This window comes from Brachyhypopomus gauderio, chromosome 14 (assembly GCF_052324685.1).
Source record: "Brachyhypopomus gauderio isolate BG-103 chromosome 14, BGAUD_0.2, whole genome shotgun sequence".
In the NCBI taxonomy this organism is placed as follows: Eukaryota; Metazoa; Chordata; class Actinopteri; order Gymnotiformes; family Hypopomidae; genus Brachyhypopomus; species Brachyhypopomus gauderio.
The window spans coordinates 17,362,682-17,389,542 of record NC_135224.1 but is presented as its reverse complement, the minus strand read 5'-3'; the positions used below and the strand labels follow the sequence as shown (position 1 = coordinate 17,389,542).

Below are 26,861 nucleotides of genomic sequence, written 5' to 3'. Positions count from 1 at the left end.
TTAACTGTATACAAAATTTTATTTCTTTTTTAAGAGTAGGTAAAAAGACATAGTGGACAGACACACTGAACAAATATGTAACGTGTGAATTTTAGATAATGATCATTATTATAATTATATTATCATTTCCATTGTGTTTTTTTTTTTTATAAATAAATTTGATCTTGCTTTATGAAATAGCCTGAAACACAACACAACTATGTGTTAAATTTGAACTGTAAACACAACAGTGAAAACTCACTTTCATATCTTTAATTTATTTAATATCTTAAAATCATAGTACAAACCCACCCTTTCCCTGATTAGGACCACTTTATTTATATTTTGCCTGTCCAGCAGGACATCTGAATGACAATGTTAATACAAAACATTCTTTTTATGGACAGCAACAACAATGAAACAATGATATCAACAGTCGTCATAATAATGACATTATCATTATCAATTATAATAACAAACTAAGATACAATATAACAGGCAATATTACTAATAGGGGACAATGACAAAAACAACTAATGCAGGCGTCCAAATGCCGCCATGGTGCAGTGAACAGAGGTTTGAAGGTCACATGTAGGGCAGGGAAACGGAGACTCTAGTTCTCCGGGCGTAGTGTTTTCGTTAGAATGAGAAATCCAGAAACTGCTGACAGTTTTATTTAGAATAAGATGTGGAGAAAGTGGTCTCACAAGAGGACTCTGCTCGGCCAAATACTAGGAGAGGTGGAATGTGTCTGGTCAGCGGTATGGAGCTAAACTTTACACATCTGTGGTAAGTAGGCGCTTGCATTTACAATACGACAGACTAAAGACAACACTCACAATTAGGTGAGGATGTTCTAAAATAAACCAACAGCGATGAGCTGGCGTCACGGGATACACCAGAAGTGAGAGAGGAGACAGGACAGAGGACACAGGGAGAGGAGACAGTAATGAGACAGAGATGAAACAGAGAGGAGACAGGACAGAGGACACAGGGAGAGGAGACAGTAATGAGACAGAGATGATACAGAGAGGAGACAGATGAGACAGACAGAGAAGAGAGGAGGCAGAGAGAGGAGAGAGGAGACAGATGAGACAGAGAGGAGAGAGAGATGAGACAGAGAAAGGAGAGAGGAGACAGAGAGAAAACAGGAGACACTTTGGGAGGGCAAATGAAAATAACAAGAACAGCATCCCTTTTTACAAAACTGGCTGAAGTAAGAAATTAAAATATTTAAGTTCACACATTAGTATGTATCTTGCAAAAAAAAAAAAATGCAGTGACATTTTTGAGTGGCTTCATACACAATAAATGCTACTGGGTCTGTATCTAAACATTTTTTTTAACAACATTACAATTATAACATGTCTTATAAAGGCTTACAATACATCTGTAACACTGAGTAATCATAAATATAATGACTTGTAAAACATTTTTTGATGTTGGTAAATCAGATATAATGTTTGTCAATGTAATATTCGAAAACAATTTGCTCCAGCTGCAGTGTTTGTGAATGGACAAGTGTAAGATTGAAGGCATTTTGCCACTGATTTGACCGGATTTGATACAGTCCTGAAACTCTCCACACTTATATAAGCAACCTGAATGGTTAACGTTCTAAAGAGGCATGTGACAGACCGTCTATGTAAGAATCAATGTCGCTCTGTGGTCCTTGAAGCACAGGTACACCAGATCACCCTGCCGTAGGTACTTCAAGGGCAGCAGAAGCAGAGAGGGAACCAGACCGAGTCCTGCTGGAGTGAGCGGCACCAGCTCACCATCACACCAGTGACTCAGCCCAGTTTCTCTAGATTTTGTTTGTAAGTGCAGGGAAGCTAAAGTTAGGTGTCGCCGCGTGGTGCACAGGCCACGCAGAAAGACCATGAACACACTTCCTCGCCCCTCCGTCTAAGAGACCACGAACCCTAGGTATATAAATCTGGCAACCTGTAAGGATTTTTCCTGTTTTCTACGGTGGAGGTTTACAAAGGTCAACCTTTCCCGTTGTATTTCCATCAACTGACTAGAGTAGCATGCAACCAAACACAACTCCTCGCAAACACAACACACCTTCTAACTGATGCTATGACTAAGGTGTGTGTAGTCAGGGAAGTCTGTAAACTCTGCTGGACTCTTGCTCATCCTGGTCTGTCCCGACATCCCGGACCGTGATGCACAGAGGTGGAAAGTATGTATTTATAAGACATGTTCTAATCAGTTGTATGTATAATGTAATATGTTGTTCATTCCACTGTATCTTTAAAGCTACATTTCCTTTGTTTTTAACAAAGCACAAAAGACAAAACACAAAGAGCACAAGCAACGCAAAAATATAAGCTAACAAATTAGAGAATTAACATTGAGTTCTTTGTCACTGATTGTCGGCCCGTGCATTCAGAATAACGCGGCCCAACTCAGCGCCACAACTTCCACTCTTCTTTCCTTACATGCCTGACTATGGCTGCACTACACTTTCTCTCCTCACGTCTTCATCCACCTCTCCTGTCCTCTCCACTCCTCTCCCGCTGTTCAAACTTTGTCCAGCAGGGAGCGCTGGCAGTAGAGGAGGCGGCGTGGTGTGCCATACCTGCGGAAGAAGAGCAGCGCCCCCAGCGTGCAGATCACGCACACCAGCAGGATGAGAGGCACCAGCACCACGGCCGCGCCCACGCCTCTGGGCCCGGGGGCGTTGTCCACCTCGATGATGATCACCTCCGTCTCCTCCTCAACCTTCTCCTCCTCTTCCTCATGCTTGTCTGGCCTGCCGTCGGCACCGTCACTACCTCCTCCACCACCTCCACCACCTCCACCTGTCTTGGGGTCCTCGTCCGGACATCCGATCCAGTCCTTCAGGGCAGACTTGGGGTAACCTGGTTCCACCCTCAACAGCTGGTTGTTGAACTTCCAGTACTTATTGGCTTTGTAGAAGTATGTGTAACCTGAGGGTACAAATAGTGACGTTACATGTTTTGGATTCTGTTCTGCATGCGTCTTGACATTGTTGGCTAGGACTATAAAAAGCTCTGTGAACTACTCATCTTCTCCTTTCCACAGTTAAGTAGCTTCAAGCTGGGAATATTGACTCATTAGCACCTAACTCAAACTCCAAATCCAAATCCAACTATGGTTGTCATTCTTAGCGAGGAGCAAAGTACGTTTTTCATTGTATCTAAGGAAACTTGTTTCCTCTGTGCATATGACAATAAACACTTTGAACTTGAACTCGAATGGTGGTTTCCATAGCGAAGTAATGAACAGGGATATGCCAGGGTATATCTCAACTCTGATGGGTATATCTCAACTCTGCTGGGTATATCTCAACTCTGCTGGGTATATCTCAACTCTGCTGGGTTGACTAGAGTTTGAGGGAGTTTGGGAAGATGTTTAAGGACTTAATCAAATGCCAAGAAACATTTTTCAGCATAATTATTTCCTATTATGTGGTTTTATTAGTTATTTCATACTGATATGTATAGCCAAATAGCAAATCACACAGCCATTGGTAAAGCCTGTTTGTCAAAGCCATTTTTGGGGTAGGGGAAAGTTTTATCCACGGTAATATTCGAAGCTAATATTCACAAACATTTAAAAATACAAGCTGGAATGTAGCAAATAGAAGCTTAATGTGGATTGATAGCACAACTTAAATGACTACATCTGTGGCAGTCTGGTCTGAATGGGCCCCATGAGGGACTTAAAATGGATTTGACATCATATGAATAAATGAGACATTTCCAGCAAATGCTTCCAGGTTCCCCAAATCAGAATTTACTGCTTGCAAAATGGCATGTGACCCGAGCCAAACCCGAGCAAGAAACAAGCCCTGGCCATGAACTGGTGCACATTTGACTTGACACAGATAGCACCACTGTACATTTCACTGTAATATGTAGTCCAGTATGTCAGGAGGTTTGGTACGTTACACCCAACATCACAAATACCTCATATTTCCGATACACACCTATCATAGATGCTTCTATATCTGCACACATGCCAGAGTCTGGTGTGATAATGCTCTGTGTGCCAAATACAGAATAGAAGTCGTTTATATTCAATAAATGAAGTCGCTTCTTTTCAATAAACGATTTTGAGGTGCACAAAACTTTGAGAAAGAGTAAACCATTTGAAAGGTTTGGAATTTTATTTGAGATGCAAGAATTGGTAGGGTTTGGTATGAGGATTCTCCATCAACCGTTGAGGTTTAGCTGGGACTGCACTGTGCCCTGGTGAAATCGATTTCATATGCACCCTTGAATCAAAGGGCTTCACGATTTATAGTGAACACTTTAAACAAGGCACCTAACTCACTTTGTGAGTGCTCTAAAACAGCTTTAAAAGACCACAAACCAATGAAGTAGCTTCACTAACTCTAAGCAAACAATTCTCCAACTCTACAACCAGAGCATTTTTTTTTTAACAAACAAATGAACAAAACAAGAAAAACGAAGCCCTTACTTTGGTCCCGGCTCATGAAGGCTGCCTTGATGTTGTCAGGAACGCCCTGCCACTTGCCGATAGGTTTCGGGTAATCTGGGTCCACCGAACGAGACTCCTCATTATAGCGATAATATCTGAGAAAAGAAAGCAAGGTCTTGCGTACCAGACCAAGGACATCCGTCACATCTCAGCACACAGAAGACGGTCACCTACTTGTTCCCTCTGAAGTAGTAGGTGTAGCCTGTAGGTGTGTATAGAAGAGCAGCGTCTATTCTGTCCTTAGGCAGAGCACTACCCATCTCCCTCAGGGTCTTGGGGTAGCCTGTCTCCAGGATCGATTCAGTGAACACCCAGTGCCTGTCCCCTGAGAAACATGAAATTATATTCATTGGTGTGAACAAAAAATATACATTCTCCTTTCAGAATGTTTTTTTTTTTAGAATGAAGTTTTAAAGGAAGCCGTTACCTTTGAAAAAGACAAATCGACCATCCTCTCTCTCATAGGCTGCGTTAATGGATGTGGGCAGCCCTCTCCAGAAATGTCCAATTGGCATTGGGTAATTTTCCATAACCCGCTGGTTGCGGATACGCCAGAACCACTTATCCTACCACACGGGAGTTGCAGACGAGCGTTAAACAAGCCTGCTCTTTTCTGAAGCCATAAGTCACGGAAAATCACACTCGTCACTGTGACCAACTTTAGTACTGAGGATCAAAGCATGTCTCTGTGTTTGAGGTGGACATTTAGGCAATAGATAAGCAAGAAGAGCTAATGGGAGGAGACATTCACAGAGGTATGACAGTAATCTGCACTGGTACTCAAAGAGTCTCATGGGTTTGGCATGAAAGTTGTCAAAACGGTTGCAGATTGAAAAAGAAAATGCACTGCAAAGGAGTAAAAAAAAGGAGAGCTGGGATGAAGAGTGAGGTGAGTGTGGTGGCTACGACACGTCTCTAAAATGAAAGTATGCTGGATCTAGTCACTGTCATGGAAACAAAATTCTATATAATAATATAATATAAGAAAAAATAATAAAAAAGGTAAAAGAACAGGAAGTTAGCTTTGTCAAGTGGTCTTGATAAGATATGGCTTGAGAAAGATTTATCCTGTAATGCTCTCACTGTTAATTGTGGGAACCTTTCTCTAAATACCTTGAAGATAAACATCTCTCCTCTGAAAATGGCGATGGTGTCAAAGTGACCTTCGCAGACATCGGGGACGAAGTGCGGCACATCGGGTCTGCGGGGAGGGTGAGTCGGGCGTGGCCGAGGGGTGTTGTAAGGGGTCCGCGGGCTAACAGGGGGTCGAGGGTGGCTACCCGGATTGGGACCTGCAAATAAGGGGGGCAGAGCAAGCAGTTCATGCTTACAGCAGTTTCGTTACATTGCGCGACAAACTGAACATTTCCCCAGATGTCCTTTATCACATGCTCTAATTGAATTCCTTGTACGCTACCGTAGAGTTGCTGAATGCCACGGCGATCGTCATCGGGAAGCTCAAAGTTATCGGTGTCCATCCACTGGTAGAAAGGGGCCATGATGGCGGAGGGGTCACCAGAGTGCTCCATACCCAAAGCGTGGCCCAGTTCATGCACAGCCACCAGGAAGACGTCATTCCCTAAAACAACAGAAAGCAAACATCACGCCTACACTCTTAACATGGAACCCTACAAGTGTTTACCTTACACTTTTTACACAGGACCCTATGGAGCCCTATTACAATGGCATATAATTATTATATTGTGCAAATCGTGATCAAGGACAGCTGGATATAATAGTACCACTTCACAACGACATTAAATCTTAAGGTTATTTTAAAGGCCCACACCCAAAGTATTCAGTGTATGGTTTTGTATGTAAAGGTCTTGCTGAGAGGTGCCATGTTTTCTTTACAGAAGCAGGTCCAGACAAGGGAAACTCCAGGAGAAACACAATGTGTCAAACATGTGAGGACTGCTCTGAACCTTCTGTGCAGTTCTTAGAACAATATGCTGACATTAGACCTCAGAAAAACACATTTTATTCACCGTTCAGACACTTTAGATTAAGAGTGATTAAATAGAAGGAGGGTGGTTTACAAGTGAAGTCAAATTGGTGTCCTGACATTACATCCTGTTGAAGTCTATGAGACAGGAAGTAATTTTACTTCTGTGTGTAATCCATTTCACCAAAAAATAAATCATTTTAAATGGAAAAACAAAAAATCCTCTGTGTTTCTTCAAGCAAAATGCGGGTGCTTGAACTTCTTACCCATCAGATCTCGGTTGCCAATCGTCCAAGGTTCAGCTTCGTCGAAGTGTGTATCTCCTCCTATGCCGTTGCCAGGGAAGTAGGCGTGCGCCAGGAACCCTCCCTCGCCATCAAACGGGCTGGCATCTCCATGGAACCCTTCCGCGAAGAAGAGCATGATGTCTGCAAATTCCGACGTCTTGTCCTTTATGTGGCTGTACGGAATCTCTCGGAATCGCAGAGGGGTGACGCTCTCCCACACCTTGAAGGCTTTCCGGATGGCTTCGAACGTCTCATATTCCCCGACCTTAGGGGTGTAGTTCTGTATGCTGAAAGCAAGCGAGGGAAGGGTACATTGGAGAAGTCATTAGGGAAAGTAGGCCATAGGAAAAAGAAAGATATAGAGGAGGCAAAGGGAGGGACATGCAAGGAGCCGTGAGAGGAGAAAGTGATTTATATCACAGGCAAGTCACATAGAAACTGTGGCCAGACCTGCCTTGAAACAGAATGGATCATACTGTACGCCAGAGATGGCTTTTCCATCAGTATGGAAAGTGTTTGCTCTTTTAATTCAACCACAGTTAAACTGTAACGGTTTGGTGAGAGTTAAAGTGATTTAAATTGCATTGAACTTTTTCGCGTTTCCTTTGCCACATCAGTCTCCTACCAGAAGGTGATGTCTTTCCTCTCCCACTTCAGGCCCTGGATAGCGTATCGTTTCTTTCTCAAGTTACTCTTCAGTTCTGCACCGAATTTATCTGGAACGCCACAACGCGGCCTCTTCATGGCCCTGGCAATCATCACAAAACACATGAGATCATCCAGCACACTGCAAACTTCACTTCAGTGGTTCAGGACGACAGCGCGGGGGAGTGGGGGGGCATTTCTCCTACAGTCCATTTCTTTTGTGGAGCACTAGAGGAGAAAACAGTGCTGACACAAAGCCGTTTTCCCCTCGTTCCTCATGACTGAATCCCAGAGATCATGGGACACAGCAGAGCAAACAAAACATATTTTTATGTGTTTTTCCACAGCATTTTTTTTTGTTGTTTTGTTTTAGTGAATCCAGCACGGCAAAAAATTTTATGAAATATATAAAAGTGACCCTTCAGGGCTACTGTAGACTCACGCCAGGGTCCCGGGGTCCATGTTTCCAGTGATGGTCAGGCCGTAGAACCTCTGCATGGCTGCTATGGCCGAGGAGATGGACTGAGGGGAGCGTGCGGCCTGCATGCGGAGGTCTCCTGGAGGAAGGTACCCATACTGCTGGAGCCAGGCCTGCAGCACGGGGACACAGAGACATGAAGATATGAAGACACAGAGCCATGGAGACATGAAGATATGGAGACACAGAGCCATGGAGACATGAAGATATGGGGATGCGGAGCTGTAGAGACACATTAATATGGAGACATGAAGATATGGACGTGGAGACACAGAGGTACGGAGTCATGGAGAAACAGATCTACAGAGTGGTGGAGATACAATGAGATGGAGACACAACTGATGGACACAGAGCAGCAAAGCTGATTCGAAATTATTCAAATGATTTGAGTTCTGTTCTATAATTCAAAGTGTGTCTCAAATCCTTGGGTATTTAGTGAACAGATAAATTCTGTCCATTACAGAGACAAATAATACATGCCATTTAAAAAATACAGCTTACAAAATTGACAAAAACAGCCTGCCGGTCTAATCAAAAATGGTAAGTGAATCAGAGGCAGATAAGAAGTGATCAGGGTGAAAAAAATCATACAAAGACATATTTTAATGGAGCAAAACATCAAATAAAAGCACCAACACAAAGGAATGAAGCACACGCACGCATGCACGCACCCACACACACACACACACACACACACACACACACACACACACACACACACGCACGCACCCACATCTAGAAATACATATGTATGAAGAATTTGGAACACAGTACGTGAATGCAGTGGGATACAACCTAACAGGACCGTAAGAGCTCACAAAGACAGAGGTGGAGTGTGTCTGTGTGTTTGCGATAGGGCTGTTTGGTGGGAACACTGGTGAACAGCGTGGGCCTGGAACTGAAGATGATGCATGGGAACTGGCACAACAGTATATACAATATGTTATTTATGATGTTATTTATAAAGAAACAATATCTCAATATCTTTTTCATTTTTCCCCAAATAACCCATACAAATGCCTGGCTGCAAATCAAATCAAATCAAATATATTTGTATAGCGCTTTTCACAACACATGTTGTCACAAAGCGCTTTACAGGATTTACAAGGTTAACAATACTATGGGTCCAAATCCCTAATGAGCAAGCCAAAGGCGACAGTGGCAAGGAAAAACTCCCTAGATGGTGGGGAATAGGAAGAAACCTCGGGAGGACCAAGACTCAAAAGGGAACCCATCCTCCATTGGGCGGCCCGTTAACACACAAGGCTGCAATGCCTTTTCCTTGAAAGATATACCTATGATTGCCTTATCTACAGAGTGTAGTCTTGATTCTGCATGTATTATTAAACGCTATTGAAATGAGATTAATATCATTAGTGATTAGCAAAGGCTGTAAACATCAAAGCACTGGAACAATAAAGAGTTCTTTTCTTTTATAATAATGACTTGATCCTGCTGTAGGGTTCAAAAACAAAGGTGTCAGTCTCTGCACCCGTTTGGCATGTGTGTTATCGCTTCTGTGTTACTACTGTTCTCCTAATGCAGAACAGTTTAATACATATGCATGCAGTGCAGTGTGTTTGCCTCAGAACCATCATTGTGCATGGGGCCGTACATGTAGTCCCTCTATATTTTACTTTAGATGAATATGTTGTGCGGAAAACACAGAGCTTACTTATAAACTCTGTTTCTAGCGTAGTTTTATGAGCAGCTGTTTAATTACTGCTAACTTCCATAGAAAACAATATTAAAAATGATATGACATAATAAAATACCATAATAGAGTGAAGCTCTCTTACACTCCCTGTTCCCTGTGGTCTCTCACACTTTCACTGCTGTGTCTTTGATTATGACGTAGGTGTTAGGTGGCATCATGACACATTCACTTAAATCTATTATCATTTGGTGCGTATGGTTTTGTAATATAGGGTAGTTTTCCAAGTTAAAGGATTTTAATGTATTATTATTATAAATCTGATTTAGAAACACATGCTTATATCTTTTGCACCTGCACACAGACAGGTTGAGTAAAAATAAAATAATGGTCAAATTATTTATTGTGTCTAATTTCAATAATTCTCTGTTCCCAATTATAGATTTAACGACACCTATATACTGAGTAATGCAGTGACTCAGTAACGGGTTGTTTAATTGGTGTTAAAAGATCCCGACGTGGTTCTACCCATCTGGCAAACACATGTTAAACATGGGCCATGGGTGTAAAAATGCTGTAAGTATAAACTCTCTGGTCTTAACGCTCTTAATGCCGTTTTTATAATTTATCCATTTTTAATCATTGTTCTTCCATCAGCTGCATATTTCTTGCATGGTGAATCATTCTGGATAAATATGTAACGCGGCAGAGCCAGAATAGCCCAGCACATACTTAAATTAGTGTGTCTGGAATGCATCATTATCCTGTAATATCACAAGCTCTGAATCCCCGTCATTTATCAAGCTGTCCTGGCTTCATCCGGCCTACTCCCCCTCACCTACACTCACTAAAATAGGCTTAACATCCAAAGGACCCGGGAATTACAGATTTCACTACATAAAATATTCTGCGACAATTATTTACATTTCACCTCACATAGTGCATGAGTAGCTCCCCAGATGAACATCCATTCACAGACTATGTACCAAAAGTGTGTTGTATTCATATGTGATGTATTTATGTGTGTGGTATTCATGTGTACGATATTCATATGTGTGATGTATTTATGTGTGCGGTATTTATGTGTGTGGTACTCATGTGTACATTGGGGGTTGGGGCTCTTGCATTATGATGCAGAATTCTTGAGACAAGGCCTATAATTTGATTTCACATAACAGTGTGTTTGTCTTCTCATAGAGAGACTCCATGGGTGGGGTAATCTTCTGAAGCATTCTTCAGAATAAGGTTGAGTCTCGTCTTGTCCTGGTCTAGTACAGAATGTGGTGTAATGTTCTTCAATGCATTTCTACAAGGCTTTGTCTATGAAGGCACTGAAAGGCTAGAACTCCATTTCTTCAAAGCTTGTGCAACAGAACAGTTTGTCAAGTGCAGGGTCAAGGTGTCACTAACACGTGACTCCCTGCACAAACGCACACCTAACACCTCTCTTCCAGACCGTGTTAGTCTACATGTACATGGTGAGGGGAAGACAACCAAAAACCAAGGCAAAAATTACTTATTTTTTCCATTTTGCTCTGGGCCAACGTAATGAAGCAAAACGCAGACGAGAGGCGATTGAATCCAAGGGTAGACGCACAAAAATTAATAAATGAATAAATAAATGTGATCACCATCGTCATCATCATCACCATCATCTCCAATCACCAGCAGTTTTGAAATGGGGAGTTCAGAAGGTTGACATTAGACATCTATCTGCAACTCACGCTAAACATCAGAGGCCAGTCTCTGCACAATGCCAGGCTCATCTGCATAAAAAACCATCCCAGCATAAGGACTACTGGTCTGAGTTCAGGTTTCATGTTTCTAGCTGAGATTTCCTGGGCATCGTGAAGGCAGACATCAGCATTCAGGAGCCCTCAGATTTATATCTAAAGACAGGAAGTGAATGTTTTTACTACAAGTCAGCAGTTTTCTTTGTGTAAATCCACAAAATAGTAGAGACAGGACAAAATAGGAGCTTCTGGTCTGTGTGATGATTCTTCTGAACTGATTGATGGTGGTTGGCACCATTTAATCCCAAGGGGAAAATGTACCAACTTCAGATGTAACAGCAGAACTCATTACAGCTGAACTTTAGACTCTCCATACGCCCAGCCCCATTCTGTGGAGTAGGAGCTGAACCTCTCCATCTTTCTAACGCAGAGGTTTTGCCATGGTGTACACCGACCAGGAGCTTCACTACTGGCTTTATGTGCACCGAGACGTGCCGTAGCTTCTAAAACATATAAATGAAATGAATGAATTTTTAAAAAAATGAGGTTAATATAAATATAGGTTATATGAGAAAAACAACTGAGCTGCAGACTTTAATTTATTTATTTGTTATATTATTGATATTATGTTTCATTTTCCATGAATATTTGTGGTTATGCTCTCAGAGGAAAAGGGCATATGATAGAATGTAATCGTCCTTCTAAGCAACGAGTATGAGATTTCCAGCCGTTATTTGTGCAGCTATCGAACAGACGTATTTAGGGCCTGGACCATGATCACTTTGTTTTTGGCAGGATAGAAATAAGAAGAAAAGGGGAAAAAAACAACCTTCTTTGTCAGGGGATGAGTTTAAAAAAATATTTGTTAATGCTATTGTTGTATTAATTAATAATAGACTGAAATGTTTGCTGAGTGTCCATCCTGCCTTTGTGTCAGATACTATGACCTAGGCATGAGTTCAATGGCTGTTAAGTGGGTGGGTACGGCAGCTGGAGACATGGTGAACCCACCAGAAATGACCTGATTATTTGGATTAGTGTGTTAGAATCAGCTGCTTGGTCCACAGTTTGGCAGGAAGAATAATGTGAGCTTGGTAATAGTAAGGGATCACAATGGTCCATATCAGAAAAACGCCATTAGTCATGAACAGATTAAAAGGATACACTGCAAACCTCACTAACTTCACCACGCGAAGCAAATCACTGGTGAGCTTCAGGAAGACTGAACCTAGTCTTTATTAATATTAATATTTGATTAATATCTAGATGCATCAAAGTGACCCTTGGTTTAAGAATACCACAGATACCACCGAGGTCTGCACACTGGACTCATATTCACTGTTGCTTTTCAAATCTGGTGCGCTGGACTATAAAACCAAGACAAGAAAACTGTTTAACGCAGATACTGTTCGACAGATCTCATTCCGCAACAACTGGATCTGTCATTCATTCACTCCTCGTTTCTCAGATGACATCATAGTTTGGATACAATGACCTCTGTTCTCTGAGCAGACCTTCATGCCGGCCGTTTCCTGACTGAGTAATTCCTTTATCCTCCAGTCTGTTAGGTCACTTCTCTCTGAAATAGAGACCCCCCCACAAACACCCTCTTCCGCTTCCTGTCCTGTCTGTCCCAGTCTAATTGCTGCCATGGTCTCACATCTGCCCACAGGATAAAGGTGTTAAAATGCCACGATGGAAAACCCCCACCAGTTTCCTGTCTCCCTGAACCACTGGATGGGCCTCACCAGCCGTGACGGACCAGAGGTCATGAAGGGTAATGACACATCACACAAGGTTCTCGGAACACGCCAGCGGCTAGTTCTGACCCCACATGGTGCAGCTGTAACAGACACTGCAACTACCACAAAGAACCTGAACGTGTAAACATCTGTGGTACCACCTCCAGCACCACCAGGGCTCACAGCTCATACAGCTGTGGTCTCACGTGGTGGTTGAGTGTGTGATCTGGAGGAATGGCTGCTTCTGCACACCGTACGTTGTCTTCTTTTGTCATGTCAGAAATTATTCTTAGCTGCTTAGAAAGCTTCGAATTGCATTGGTGTATCTACAAACTTTTTCACAAGTTCTTATCTCAACAGGCGACAGATCTCTGTTGCAAAATAGAACTGGAAGACATTTAATACAGTCATTTAAAGTTTATGTGAATGATATGATATGGTATTCTATATTAACAACAGGTTCACACCAGTGTAGTCTTTGGTAATATACTTTAATCTCCCACACATCAATGAACTGGTGATTTAACCAGACCAGTCAGGAATAATTTACAGTACTTGCTGAATAACGTGAATTGAATAGGTAACTAATTCGCAGGGACTTCAGTGCAGTACACTACAGAGAGGGGGCACTCCTTTAAAGTCATCCACTCTGCTGAATCCCTTTGTTTATAGCCATAACTCAGAGCAGATGTCAATAATTGCGTGCTTCAGTAAAGGAAAAAACAACGGGGGATCGGGGGGGGGGGGGGGGGGGTGTTGAAGCCCGATCTTCCACACCACCATCCACTGCACATCTCTTTCGGACATTTTTGCCACTTCAGCGTTTTTCCATCACTCTGTTCTCACGCAAAAAAAGAAAATTCCCACTGCTGAATCAATGCATTCAGTGCGAAACTACCGCGCTGCACACTTACAAAACACTTCATTCACCACTGGGATTTTTTTTCCCCTTTCCAGGCGGCCGAATTTTGGGCGCCGCTGACAAAGTCAGAACCGCCTGATGACAGGAACGGGTTTATTAACTTTTTTTTTTTTGCAGTGATTTAAATGGAGCCCTTACCTCTGGTCTGATGTCCTGTTTGGACGCCGCACCTTCAACGCACAGCCAGCATGTGAGAAGGAGCAGGACGTCCAGGAGGGCGCCGGGCCACATCGCCATTCGCACTAATGTCCTGGGCTGAGTCCGGCCAGGCGTTCAGGAGGTTCTTTGTTTGACTATTTGACTTTTGGCTCATATGTGCAGCCTAAACCTGTTTTAGATATAGCGTCGCCTGCAACTTTGACTTTAAATGCTTATTATAGAAAGGTCCTTCCAAAATATAAAAATAAACGCACAAAGTTTGTACTGATTATCACTGCGTCGCACTAAAGTTGATAAAGAGGCTGTAAGTATGTAAACTCTTTTCAGAAGGAGTTAAAAACAGCGAGGAAGTGACCGCTTCTCTTGTCTGCTCCGTCCTGGATGCCTTTCATAACAGGTTCGTTTAAATATAAGTGGTTTTACTCGGATGTCAAGCTGCTTTCCTGCTCTACGCAGACTTTCTGGGCTGTTGACGTGGTCGCGAGAAATCCTGAATCCTAAATCCCTCCCCGTTCTCCATACCCCCCGTTCTCCCTCCCCGGTGTCCTCCCCCTCCCCGTTTAAAATAAAGTGATACTTTCACAATTGGAAGAAATAGAAACGTTGCTTTTATGCCACTCAGTGGTCAATGTGGGTATTGCAGGTGCATGTGAAAGTTTGTTGGATAATAAACCACTGGACGTGTGCAGTAATGCTGATCTTGGAATTTTGAATTATATAAAAGACAAGACTTTTCTAAGTCCTGGATTAATTAAACGAATTCGATTAAACAAGAAGAATTACTGGTTGTGAGTTTGCCTTAGACATTCCATATTTTATTCTGGGGTTTATTATTTTGTGAATGTGGTGGTCACGAGGTGACAAACAATTCAACTTCCATCTAGGCCAGAGGTGCCGATAAGCACTGCTCCATGTCCCTGTCTAGGGGTACAGGTGTGTGTGGGGCTGGCCAGGTGTTTGACAGATAAGAGTTCATTGATATGATTAATTTACCACTCTGTGGGGTTCAGCAACGAATTGTTGGGGTTCTGGTTGGGATTGATAAGAAGCCAGTGTGGCCAGTGGGTGGAGCATGTGGGTGGAGCACTTGTGCCTTTCTTCATTTGTGGTAATCATGTACATACTTATGAAAAAAAATGTATTTCGTAAAAATGTATCTCGGGGGAAGGAGTGATGTATAAACAAACAAAAAAGGTTTAACAAACAAAGCGTTTCTCCCAGTTTCTCCCAGTGCTGAATGTCAACAGTTTCTATTAGGGGTCAAGTGGGATCTGCCTGGACCCACGTGCTAAATATTTCAATGTTGGTTAATTAAATGAGCCACTTCACTTTGTACCAGTGTGTCCAGTGTTGAGAAGATGAAGTAGTATGACCACTAGGGGGCAGCAGTAGTAGGAATCATTTACGTAAAGCTTACTGTAAAATGACACAAATGATTACTTCCACATTACATTCGGTTTATGCATGCGCCAAAGATATTTGAGTGCTAACAGCACTCCATGTCGTGAATTAAGTTAAACACCCGTGAGTTACAAGTCAACCGTACCACTAAGTACGGTTAAAAAAACTGGTACATAAAAAAAATTGCTTTACTTCAAACTTATTTAAGAGGCTGCTCTTCCTCAGACAAGTGAACTGTAGACTGATTCATCTCTACCCACTGAATAAAAATGACTTCATATGTCTAGCTTTCTTATACAGTTTTAAAGATAATTGGTAGTGTGCAAATCTCATCATACCTCTGGATGTTTCATGTCTTTTCAATATTAGGATTATATACCGACAGGGATTATGCACAGAAGGACGCAAGTGTAAACGCGCCCAAAAGGATTAACCAAGTCACTCCTCTTCAGGTGATCTGAGAGGCATTTTAACTATAAGTTACGGACGTGTAGGTAAATCTTCTTGAGTTACATCAGCATCTGTTGTTATTCCTTTTATCTGCATCTGTTGTTATTCCTTTTTATTCCTGACCCTAACGTACTGGAACATAGCTAAACATTCAGAAGCAATGTAAAAATGTTGCCCATGTTGCCTGTGCTATGCATATATTCTTTGCACCTGTGTTGCCTATTCTATAATATTCTATGCAGATTATTGACAATTGTGAGAACTGGTACCACTCAAGAAATGTAATGTGGCAAACATTTAGAATTAAAGTAATAACTGAAATGAGCCTGCCACAAAATCAGGGCGGTTCTGGTTAGTGAATACTGGTTAAGACGGATGATTCACAGTCCTGGTACACACACTGGTATTTAGCCAAAGAGACAGTGTGCATGTGTGTGCAGTGTTTGAGAGAGAGAGAGAGAGTTTGAGAGAGAGAGAGAGAGAGAGAGAGAGAGAGAGAGAACCCACACGTAATAAAAACAGTGATCATGACCAAAGTCATTAGCGAAGTTTGGCAGAGTTTCATAAGGGCTTGGTTAATGGCTTCCTGTGTTTATGCCCCTGCCCGCGGGCCTTGTTTGAGAGGATGGTGCTTACTCTGCAGTTTTCTCAGAACTGCCTTAGGTACAGACTTCTGAGAGTATCTAAATAGCAATATCCACAAGCTAAAAGTACTAAATGTACACATTGGTATAAAAAAATAGTGTGACTGGTGGAAATGTTGTGGTAATACTGTATAAAACACCATTGGGTACCCAGAAAAGCTATATATAAATATAACGTCATTAATTCATAAAATAGCTATTCAGGTGGAAATTATGAAATTGTGCAAAATATCACGCTGGAAACAAAAATGCAAGTGTTTAGGAGAATGTAGAGTCTGGAAGTCCTGTAACATGGACAGCTGTTCACACTGCTGTGACTTAAATAACTGGTATCACAATTTGTAGTTTTTAAAATGTATTTCCATCTTTATTTTAGACTTTAAGAAATGGCAGTAGGCTACACAAACTAACAAAGACACCAGAGTTACTTGTATACATTATAAAACACTCAGGAACTACCGTTTTTAGGAAAAATATTCACACACAGAACGCCAACATGTCCAAACAGCATCACAAAAATGGATTCAGATGTGTTTTAGATTCAGTTCAGAGCGGAACACTGACAACAGATACATCAGACTCTGCAAATACTGCAGCAACACTTAAGATCACCGAGACTGACATTTACATCAGCTAAATATGGTTGACATCTGTTTATCAAGGTTGACATTTTAAATAGACTAACAATTAACATCTCACTGTTCCAGTGTCATCAAGACACAACAGGGTATTATTTCTTATAGTAATCCAAGAATAGGGAAGCATTAGCACAGACTGGGATTAGAATTACTTGTATATACAGTTTAATGTGATCCTCTACTGTTTGAAGAGTTACACTCATCCATTTTGTTTGTACATTAGTGGTAAAGTTAGTACTTTGAAGTATTTTGTTAGTTATTTTTGCAATAGCTATTTTTTATTTGCAATAACTTCCATAGCTCATGCCAAATCAACACGTGCTCTTACTCACGTGTTTACAGTAATAGTTCACTGAAACACGTCTCCAGCACCAAAGTTTGTAACTTTACATCACAAAAATGCATACGACTCCAGATGACGTTACTATGGATCTATGCTATCTGTATTGGAATTTCACCTCATATTTTCACTTGATGATCCTACATTCCTTGAAACATGAATTTTCTGCATTATTGTTTTTTGGTACCTATATAACTTTGAACGACACAGGCTACTGCATTTTTTACCAAGACAAAATAGTCTGTGCAATGAGTTTCAGACTATACTTTGGGTCTTAGCTTAGACCAGATGGCCTCTACCAACATTCTGAACAAAGTAATCAAGGTTCACCTTTGAACAATTCAGAGAATTTACTATCATTACTTTATATGTAAAATGTGTTCTACATGTAAAATTTGACATTGACTGACTAAAACAGATTAAAAAATATGCTGAGCACTAACACAATCTGATAAACTAATTTACTCATTAGCAAAATGACCAGTTAATAAGTGAAAAGGTTATAGAATACAAACACTACATGTGTTACATCAATCTATGGTTCCATTTGTTCATGCAGCCAACATTCATAGCAGTCTGGATATTTAAGGCTGTTCAGTTGTCTCATCCGATAAGGGCCTCTCAGTGCCCTTCCCTTTATTACTGTTAGCGCGATCTGCAGAAGCGTCTGCCTTTTGGTTGACATGGCTGATGTTGTAGTGGGATTGATACTGGGTCAGGAAACTGCCCGACGCTCTGGTGGCCGGCGCGGACGAAGACGGGATGTGCAGACTATGTGTAGTCGCGTGCTGGTGTCTCTCGGAGACCCTCGATCTCGCAGGGGTACAAGTTACTTTGACAAATCCTGCATGATGCTTCATGTGTCCCTGTAGATCAAAAACAAGTCATTCAAGTATTCTCCATGTCACAGACACACTTATCAGTGCATTTCCAACTTCTTACAATCATAATACTTATATGGGCAATATTTGCCTCAAATATATAATGAATACAATTACTGTGAGAGTGTGAGCTCATATCCACGTACAACGTACCCAATGGGTTTAAGTTACATGCAAACGCCAGTAGGATACATTGTGGTTTTTATAACAGATCAGTCAGGTCCCTCACCTTTAGGCCACTGCGACTGGCGTACTCTTTCCCACACTCGGAGCAACAGTAGGTTTTTTTGTCTGGGTGAGTCATGGGCGGGGGGAGAGCGGGAGCCAGAGAGGTAGACATCATTGGTTCGGGCAGCTCTTTCTCCTCACCCGCTGCGTCTTTAACACCGGCTGCATCAGCCTGAACTTTTAAGGCCTGGACATTCTTCCTGGCTAGTTGCATTTGAATGGAATCCGTTGTGCTCTTTTCTGGCACCTCGCTGGTCTTTTCTGCTGCGCAGCCGTCTGTCTCAGAAGACAGACCTACGGCGGGTCTTGACGCGTCTTGCGAGATATCGCCCGCCATTCGTCCTTTGTTTGGTTTTGGGGTAAGCGGCTTGGGCATGTGGATGGGCTCCTGGTCGCTCTCCAATAGGGGTGCTTGGTGGGTGGATAGATTTCCAGGGCTCAGTGTTAGAAACGATGGTGGTGTGTTTATGAGTGGATGAGGAAATGCTGATGGGTTATGGGCAGGCATACTCAGCAGATCCTCCAGGTTTGATCTCGATTCACATGAAGGAACGTCCAGGTGAGTTTGTCCTTTGTCTTGGACTGCACAGTCAACTTGGTTCATTTTTGCTACACTAGGAGAGGTGAGGGCCAAGTGTTTATCCTCTGTTGGAGGCTTTTTAATGGGTTGTTCAGCTAAATGCTCCTCGTTAGTAGGAGAAACTTTAACTGATGATGAGAGAGATGGTGGGGGGCTAGGGGAGTGAGGGGGTTCTGCTATAGGGGACGGAGCACGGAGAAGAGGAGGACCAGCACTGTCGGGTCGGGCTGACTGAAGACTATGGTTTAGAGGTTTGTCGTTGCTTGGATCAGAGAGTGCGGTAACGTCAGGACTGAATTTGCTGATGGCACTTCCTGAGGGAAGATGGTCAGGGCTCCGCATGGATAAATTACAATCCAGGGCTAGCGGCAGAACGGTGATCTGCACCTGGGCATTAATGGTGGTAGGCCTAATATCTGAAACAGTGTTGGGTTTGTCATGCACCTGTGATTTAGAGAGTTCTGTTGAACTCTGATGGTCTCCAGCACCCTCTGGTGGTAGCTGTCCCCCCAAGTGCATTCGAATGTGGTGCTGCAGCACTACGGCGTTGGTGAACTTCCTCTGACAGAGAGGACAAGAATTCTGGGTGCGATTGTTGGGCGGACGCGCTCGGTGTGTAGCCAAGTGTGCCCGCAAGCTCCCCTTGGTTGAGAAGGAACGGCCACACAGCTTACAGGAAAAGGGACGTTCACCCAGGTGCGTGGCTTGATGGAGCCGGAGGGCCCTGGGGCAACTGAGTACCCGGAGGCACACGCCACACTGGTTCGGTCGGAGTGTTCCAGCAGACCTCATGAGACATAGATTAGGTATCATGGTCGCCACAAAATCATTTTCTTCACTGGCATTCATCCCGAGAGCGGCCATCATCTCCCTGTTGAACGAGGAGGATGGAGCGTTAGTGGTGGAAAACGGGGGCGAAGTGACTACATAGGTAGTGGATGTACTGGCACTTTTCAACACTCCAACTGGGCTCTGGCTGCTGGAAGGATTCTCCGCCGAGGAGGAAAACCAGTGACAGTAACTTGAAGGTTCCTTCTCCAACTTTTCCACCAGCCTCTGGAGTTTAGACGTGTCTGAGGTGGGAGCGTGAGAAAGGCGTAGGGAAGAGGAAGATGAGGCTGAATCTTTGGGGTAAGACGCACATGAGAAAGTGCTTTGCTGCTGGGTGGATGAGAGGCTGGGAACTGTGGACGTTGGGGATCGTAGAAGCCCCAAGGTAGCGTGGTGGTGAGAGGAAACGGTGGGGAACAGGATTTTTGGTAAGTGGGCTAGTTGTGAATACGGAGAAAGTAAGGCGGGGCTAGGGGGCGTGTTCTCATCACAGCGTTGTTGCTTTGCTCCTTTGAACAGCCCGGTGATTGTAGAAGTGGAGGAGGAGGGAGAAGAGAGGAGCGACGAAGATATGGAAGAAGGCAAGGAAGGAGTGTTGGAGGAGGCGGAGGACATGGAGGCACCAGCGGCGGTAGTGGCGGCCGCACAGTTGAGTTGCAGGAGTGAACGGGCGGTGGTGAACAGGGCCAGATCCATGTTGGTTGGCAGGGGCAGTGACGAAGGCGGGATGTGCTGCAGGTCTGTGGATAGCTCATCGCTCGCGGTGGAAACATCTAGACTTTCGCCGTACAAATCGTCTTCCGCTTGACGTTTCCGGTGCCTCTCCAAAGAGCTGGACTTGGAAGAGCTGACCAGCTGAGTTTGTGCCGAGGTTCCCATCTGAGCCGCTGCTCCGGGCACAAACAGCGAGGGAGGCAACAGGGAGAAAGACAGCTCGGGGTTCTGCTCACGGTGGCGTAGGAAGTGCACCTTGAGGTTTCCTCGTGTGGTGAAGCGGCTAAGACACACAGGGCACTGATAGGGCCTTTCTCCTGTGTGGGAGCGCAGGTGTATCTGCAGGGAGGAGTCACTACTAAACAGCTTTCCACAAAACCGGCAAACGTGGTGCAGACGCCCCGACCCCGATGTCAGTGTGGGAACAGAATGTTGTGGCTCCTCTGACTGAGCAGTAGTGGTTGGAGTAACAGGCAAGGAAGTCAAACTACTGTGCCCAACAGATGATACAGCACCAGAGGACTTCTCCTGTAAGTAATGGCTGGGTAGTGCGAGGGAGAGGGTGAGTGGGTAGTTAACAGCAGCCGATGTCGAGGATGTTGCAGAGGAACGAGGACTCGTAATGCTAGTCTGGTTACCCGGAGAAGCTGTTCCATCGAGCAGAGACTTTTGAGACTGCAGGACATTAGAGAGGGTGTGGCCAGGATTGGAGGGTTTGGCCGAAGATTGTGAAGGAAGTAGTGTGGAGAAGCAGGCAAGAAGAGGGGTCACCGAGGTGGGGAGAGGTGTGGAATCACTCCGAGAAGCTCTCGAAGTGCGATTCGAGCCTTCCACGCAGAGCGGCAGGGGAGACAGCACGAGTGGGCCTGGATCAAGGTCACAAGATGTTTCTCCTAGTCTCAACACCTGCCTGCAGATCTCCTCCGTCATCTGCATCTGGTGTATCTGCCTTTGCTGGAGAACACGGAGCTCATCCAGGATCACAGCGATGCTGACAGGGGCACTAGATAAGGCCGCAGGGATTGTACCTGGGCATAGGGAAGGTGTCATCGGGCTAGCTGGGCCCTCGGGAGCTGAGCGAGGGCTGCCAATATGTTGTTGGGCACACAGAGAAGCCATGGAACAAAATGAGGAGGAAGACAAGCTTGTACTGGTAGCAGGCACACCTAACTTAGGAGAAGCCATAACAAACGGTGGAAAACTGTACTACCTGTATGTGGAGGAACACAGTGAACAAATAGGCTTGGGAATATCTAAGGACTGAACTGAGTGAGATTTTGTGAGTGATGTAGGAAGGGTAATGGAGTGGCAAGGAACGTGGGTGGCAGGAGGGCTTTCAGTGGGCATGTAAACACTAAGGAGACCTCCCACAGATGGACTTGGAGTGGAAGGTGATGAGGAATTTTGGGCTGTTGAGGACAAGTTCAGGAAAATCCTTTGCAAGTGTAGACGTGAGAGACTTCACTTCCAACTGCCTTTCTAAGAAATCAAAAAGAAACCTTTTTACACAACTTTTTCCATCAATTAAACACAGACATGTTGCCAAAGTACCAAAAAATGTTTAGTTAACACACAGAGCATGCAAAATACACAAATTAAAATCTGTTGAGAGAGGACTTCTTTGTCTCTAAAAGCCAAATCTGCATTTAGAGACAAATCAAATACTATTTACGAACATCTACTCCTATCAGAGGTTCTTGATGGGATCGCTAGGTTCTGAATGCATCACGAAAAATGTTTTTACTTTCTGGATAATTGTGACCTTTCCTGCAGTTTAAAAACCAGTTGTGTTGTGAAGACCGTGATACACCACATGTTCCTATTGAGTATTTTGAAACACAACTAGCATTTATTTGTCATGTTTATGCAGTATAATAGCACGACACTGAATCTGTTTTCTCATATTTTGTGATTTTGTGGCAGTGTCATGTTTTCATTTATTTCTTCCACCATGGGCCAAAGCCCAGCCCGTATTTACACAAATACAGTCGTTCAACCGCGGATCAATGAATCAAGTTCTGTTAGCGAGCAGGAGTGGCAGGATGCATGTGATATGGAAATTTAATAATTCTTCTTCTGATGAGTCACTTCTGTTTTTCAGGTAATTGGTGCTCTCCAATGTAACGATGATTTGAATGATAAAGTTTTACAACTGCGATAATCTTTTGCTTACTAATGTTCATCATCCTGCTGCTGTGCTCTAGTGACATTTGGGCCCATTTTTGGGGTCCTGTCCCCAAGTATTCAAACAGCAAAATTTGCCTGTAAAGACCATTATTCTATGGGCTGAACAGACACATTTATAGGATGATTTGGTTTGTATTGTTGGAGTGTCTGCTTAGCCTGTGAACAAAAACTGCTCTATCATGGCTCTATCTTTCTTTTCCTTTACTGCTTCTACAGTCCAATAACCTCATCTGTTCTTCATCCTGCATACTCATTAAGAGAAGATTAGGTGCAGAGAACAAAAAAAGTGTTTTAGGACTAAATTGGGCTTAATGTTGGCAAAGGTTTTAGCATAAGACTTCGATGTGTCTGTGGGGCTCGGCGGCTGTCCGCTGAGGCATAGCCAATCAGATGCTATGTGTAATTGCCTCTGACTTACATTTTAGCCGGTTTAAAGTTACAGGAAGTTTATTTGTTCCTTATATCCACGCACAATTAGCTTGCTGAAGCACAGGTATCCATTTGTGCTAAGAATAATAAATGAGTCTGTTCGCCCCACACTGCTGTGAATCTAGACTCCGCCTCCTCCTTCTGGTGCTGCTCAAGAATGTGCCTCCAATGCTAATCAGCTCAAATGTTTTTTGGCAGTCAGTGTAAGATTATAAGCAAAGAATCGCAATTTAGTTAGAGGGCTAGGTGTTTTGGGAGGCACACACAGACGTAGAGATAAGCTCTTTGTTTTATGTGGGCGTGCATATGTATGGGCATTTATCCGAGAGGCCGCATGGGTGTCTAGGAAGATGGCTGAAAGGGCTTAAGGATTTTGTGGCAAGGTTCATTGTCCCTGGTCATCTGTTGCTGTGGCAACAGGGCTGGCTGGTAGCCGTGCAGAGAGCAGTGAACAGGGATGGGATTTCAGATCCGAAGGAGTAAAGAAAACCCAGGAAATATCAGACAGAGGGCAACAGTGAAACTCGGAGGCTTAAATCGAATAAGTGAGGAGAGGAACACGTCTCACGTCTCAGCGCACATCCATATGGAACTTGATCGTTTATAGCCAAGCTAATGCTACACAAACTGCTAATCATCCCCTGTATTGTACAAACTCCAGATAAGAGGACAGTACAGGCAGAAATGAGGACAGTACAGGCAGAAATGAGGACAGTACAAGCAGAAACTAGGACAGTAGAAGCAGAAAGCTCATTTCATGTGTTCATATTCCCTCATGTGAACACATCACTACTCCAAGACCACTGACCACTTACATATATGAACACTCGCATTGTTTTATGTCTGTATTGCCTTTTCTAAGCGCTTAAAGCCATGTCTGCATGGCCAACAGTATGTTGTTCAGGTTTTTGATCAGTACTTTTCCAGGCCTTCCTCAAGATTGCAAAAATGCTTATAAATATAGGGCAGAGAAATATAATCTCCAATTATTATTGAATCAAAACTGAAAGCTTCATGTCAAAAAAGAAACGTTGAATTTTGTAAATTACACCCCAAATACTATTAAACACCTGTAATTATTTTGTGTGTGTGTGTGCATACTAATGATGGCCTTCTGGGAAAAAGAAACTATTCATTACATTGTGTTGCAATGGCATTCTCAATGACATCATATGTTAATTTGGTAGTGCATCATTTCAATATTTATAGTAACCCCCCTAATATTTATAGTAACACACACACACACACACACACACACACACACACACACACTCACACTGCTGCATGCACTGTTCAAATTGAGCTGCTGAGTTCACTTAACCTCTGTAGGAGTTATACCCCCCCCAAAAGATCACAAGCCCACATCATGCCTAGTGAGCATGCTGATGTGAAACATTAAGCCCCTGAGTAACATTATTCAGTTTACTTATTCAGTGCCAAAGATACAAAATTAATTATACCAAATTGTAGACATTAGTATCATTAGTATACACTAATATTTGAGACATTAGTGATTTGTGATTGATTTATTTTGTATATTTATATACTCTCTCTCTCTCATATATATATATATGTATGTATATATATATATATATATATATATATATATATATATATATATATATATATAGGTTGTTTTGCTTTTATGGAGATGTCAGTTAGATAGTAACAACAACAAATCCTTCCATGATATTAATCCGGATGTTTGTATTAATTTGTAATTTTAAAAATCATATCATAGAAAGGTGAAACCTCCCTGGCCCTAAGTTCAAGTTCAGCAATAAAAGTCAAAACCAGTTCATGCGATAAAGATGAGGCTTCCACGCATGCTTTATGCGTGTGGGTTTAAAAATGTAACTATGCTGATCACCTACTGATTTGTCCAGTGTTCTTGTCAGTGGAGATTATGTAGGTGAACTTTATCTAAATAATGAAATGCAAACGTCTCAAATGACTTTTCGCATTTAAAAGCACTGTACAGACAGCACATCTAAATCAACAATAACTGGCTCTCTGTGTCTATTACTGTGTAGGCCAGTTAGCGCCATCATTTACCCCATCATGTCTTTGAGCTTCTGGAATATTTAAGTATTCTAACAGTAAAGACACTCAAAAATATTTCTGCTGTTGCAATTACGAATGTCACAATAAAGCACATTTAATAAACAGTGCAATATAAACCTAATGCTTACACAAGGCGTTCACGCCAATTCGAGCCATATGTTTTATTTCATGATGCATTCTCCAGCCGCCCAACGTGGAAACTCCTCACACATTTCAAAACTACGTCAGCCGGTTTGCGCGAGCTTCGCCACGCGACCTGTTGCGTCTCCACGCGCGCTGTATGATCATAACCAATTATGATTCATATTTTCGTATTACAGCATAAAACGAGCCATCCTTTTAATCGGTCTATCTTTTCGACTTGCTCGTAAATAAGTAAATAATATACTTACCAACCGCTAGTTGTTTGATAGAGGGATATAAAATGATTATAGACCGTCGGCCACGCAGCAGCGTCGACGTCGGTGTTTTCCGGCCGCGAGCCACTTCAATGCGCATCCGCGTCCGGCCTAAGGCAGCATGCTAGAATTATTTTCAGCGTCGTCAATATTAGTGTTTCTCTATCCTTTGTCGTGATTTCACTAGGTCAGCGTTTAACAAACAACGATCCAATGTAACAAGACACATTGCGATAAAAAGAAGTAGGTTTCCGTGTTCCTGTCATCCCCTCGGATTTCCCTCCCCTCACCGACCAACTCCCTTTGTATTTGGAAAGGCCCCTTCCCTGGCGTGTGTCTTTGTTGACTATTCTCTGCAGCGATGTCTGTCTGTCCACCGGTCCTTCTGTCCTATCATGATAGACGCCCTTACAAGTAACGATCACATTGCGTGTGTTTGGCCACACAGGACATGAGATGGGTGGGAGGGGGGGTTTACTATATTATTTTGGGATATTGGACATGAAGCAATTAGGCTACTTACTAGATGTTACCTTGGCCAAAATACTACAGTTTGGGGCCATATCTCTGTGAAACAATATCCTAAGACCACAGTGTCTCCAGTAAAAGATAAAACATAATTTTCTACCCATTTGAGCATTGGGATTTTTGACACATGTAGGCCTATATATTGACTGCACACAAAAAGAAAATTAGCTCTGAGAATATTGCTGCAGGGTGTTTCATACACTGACAGTACATGGCTACTGAATGTTTTAAACACTGAGAGTACACTGCTACTGCGTGAGTGTTTTAAACACTGAGAGTAAACTGTTAATGCGTGAGTGTTTTAAACACTGAGAGTACACTGCTACTGCGTGAGTGTTTTAAACACAGAGTAAACTACTACTGCGTGAGTGTTTTAAACACTGAGAGTAAATACTACTGAGTGTTTTAAACACTGAGAGTAAACTACTGCGTGAGTGTTTTAAACATTGAGGATAAACTACTGCATGAGTGTTTTAAACATTGAGAGGACACTGTTAATGCGTGAGTGTTTTAAACACTGAGAGGACA

General features: G+C 42.9%; 2 protein-coding genes across 2 annotated transcripts; both read right to left on the bottom strand.

Moving 5' to 3' along the window:
- Positions 1-14,503, bottom strand: mmp14b (matrix metallopeptidase 14b (membrane-inserted)). Its single transcript, XM_076972139.1, has 10 exons — positions 14,000-14,503; positions 7,775-7,923; positions 7,313-7,435; positions 6,667-6,974; positions 5,873-6,034; positions 5,569-5,747; positions 4,883-5,021; positions 4,630-4,780; positions 4,435-4,550; positions 1-2,918 (listed from the first exon to the last, which is right to left on the bottom strand). Exons 1-10 carry the CDS (start codon positions 14,096-14,098, stop codon positions 2,509-2,511), a joined length of 1,836 nt encoding a protein of 611 aa, XP_076828254.1. The 5' UTR covers positions 14,099-14,503; the 3' UTR covers positions 1-2,508.
- A 2,356-nt stretch (positions 14,504-16,859) lies between these two features.
- Positions 16,860-26,191, bottom strand: sall2 (spalt-like transcription factor 2). The gene is made up of 3 exons (XM_076972823.1): positions 25,800-26,191; positions 18,604-22,206; positions 16,860-18,359 (listed from the first exon to the last, which is right to left on the bottom strand). The coding sequence occupies exons 2-3, from the start codon at positions 21,910-21,912 to the stop codon at positions 18,078-18,080; spliced, it is 3,591 nt and encodes a 1,196-aa protein (XP_076828938.1). The 5' UTR covers positions 21,913-22,206; positions 25,800-26,191; the 3' UTR covers positions 16,860-18,077.
- Between the last annotated feature and the right edge of the window lie 670 nt (positions 26,192-26,861).

Bases quoted from the DNA above. Each gene is read 5' to 3' on its own strand.
- mmp14b (XM_076972139.1), bottom strand. From the start codon at position 14,098: ATGGCGATGTGGCCCGGCGCCCTCCTGGACGTCCTGCTCCTTCTCACA. The intron at 4,781-4,882 runs GTAACGGCTTCC...CATGTTTCTCAG, and splicing joins TCGATTTGTCTTTTTCAAAG to GGGACAGGCACTGGGTGTTC. The intron at 4,551-4,629 runs GTAGGTGACCGT...TTCTTTTCTCAG, and splicing joins TACTACTTCAGAGGGAACAA to ATATTATCGCTATAATGAGG.
- sall2 (XM_076972823.1), bottom strand. From the start codon at position 21,912: ATGGCTTCTCCTAAGTTAGGTGTGCCTGCTACCAGTACAAGCTTGTCT. The intron at 18,360-18,603 runs GTGAGGGACCTG...TTTGATCTACAG, and splicing joins CCAGTCGCAGTGGCCTAAAG to GGACACATGAAGCATCATGC.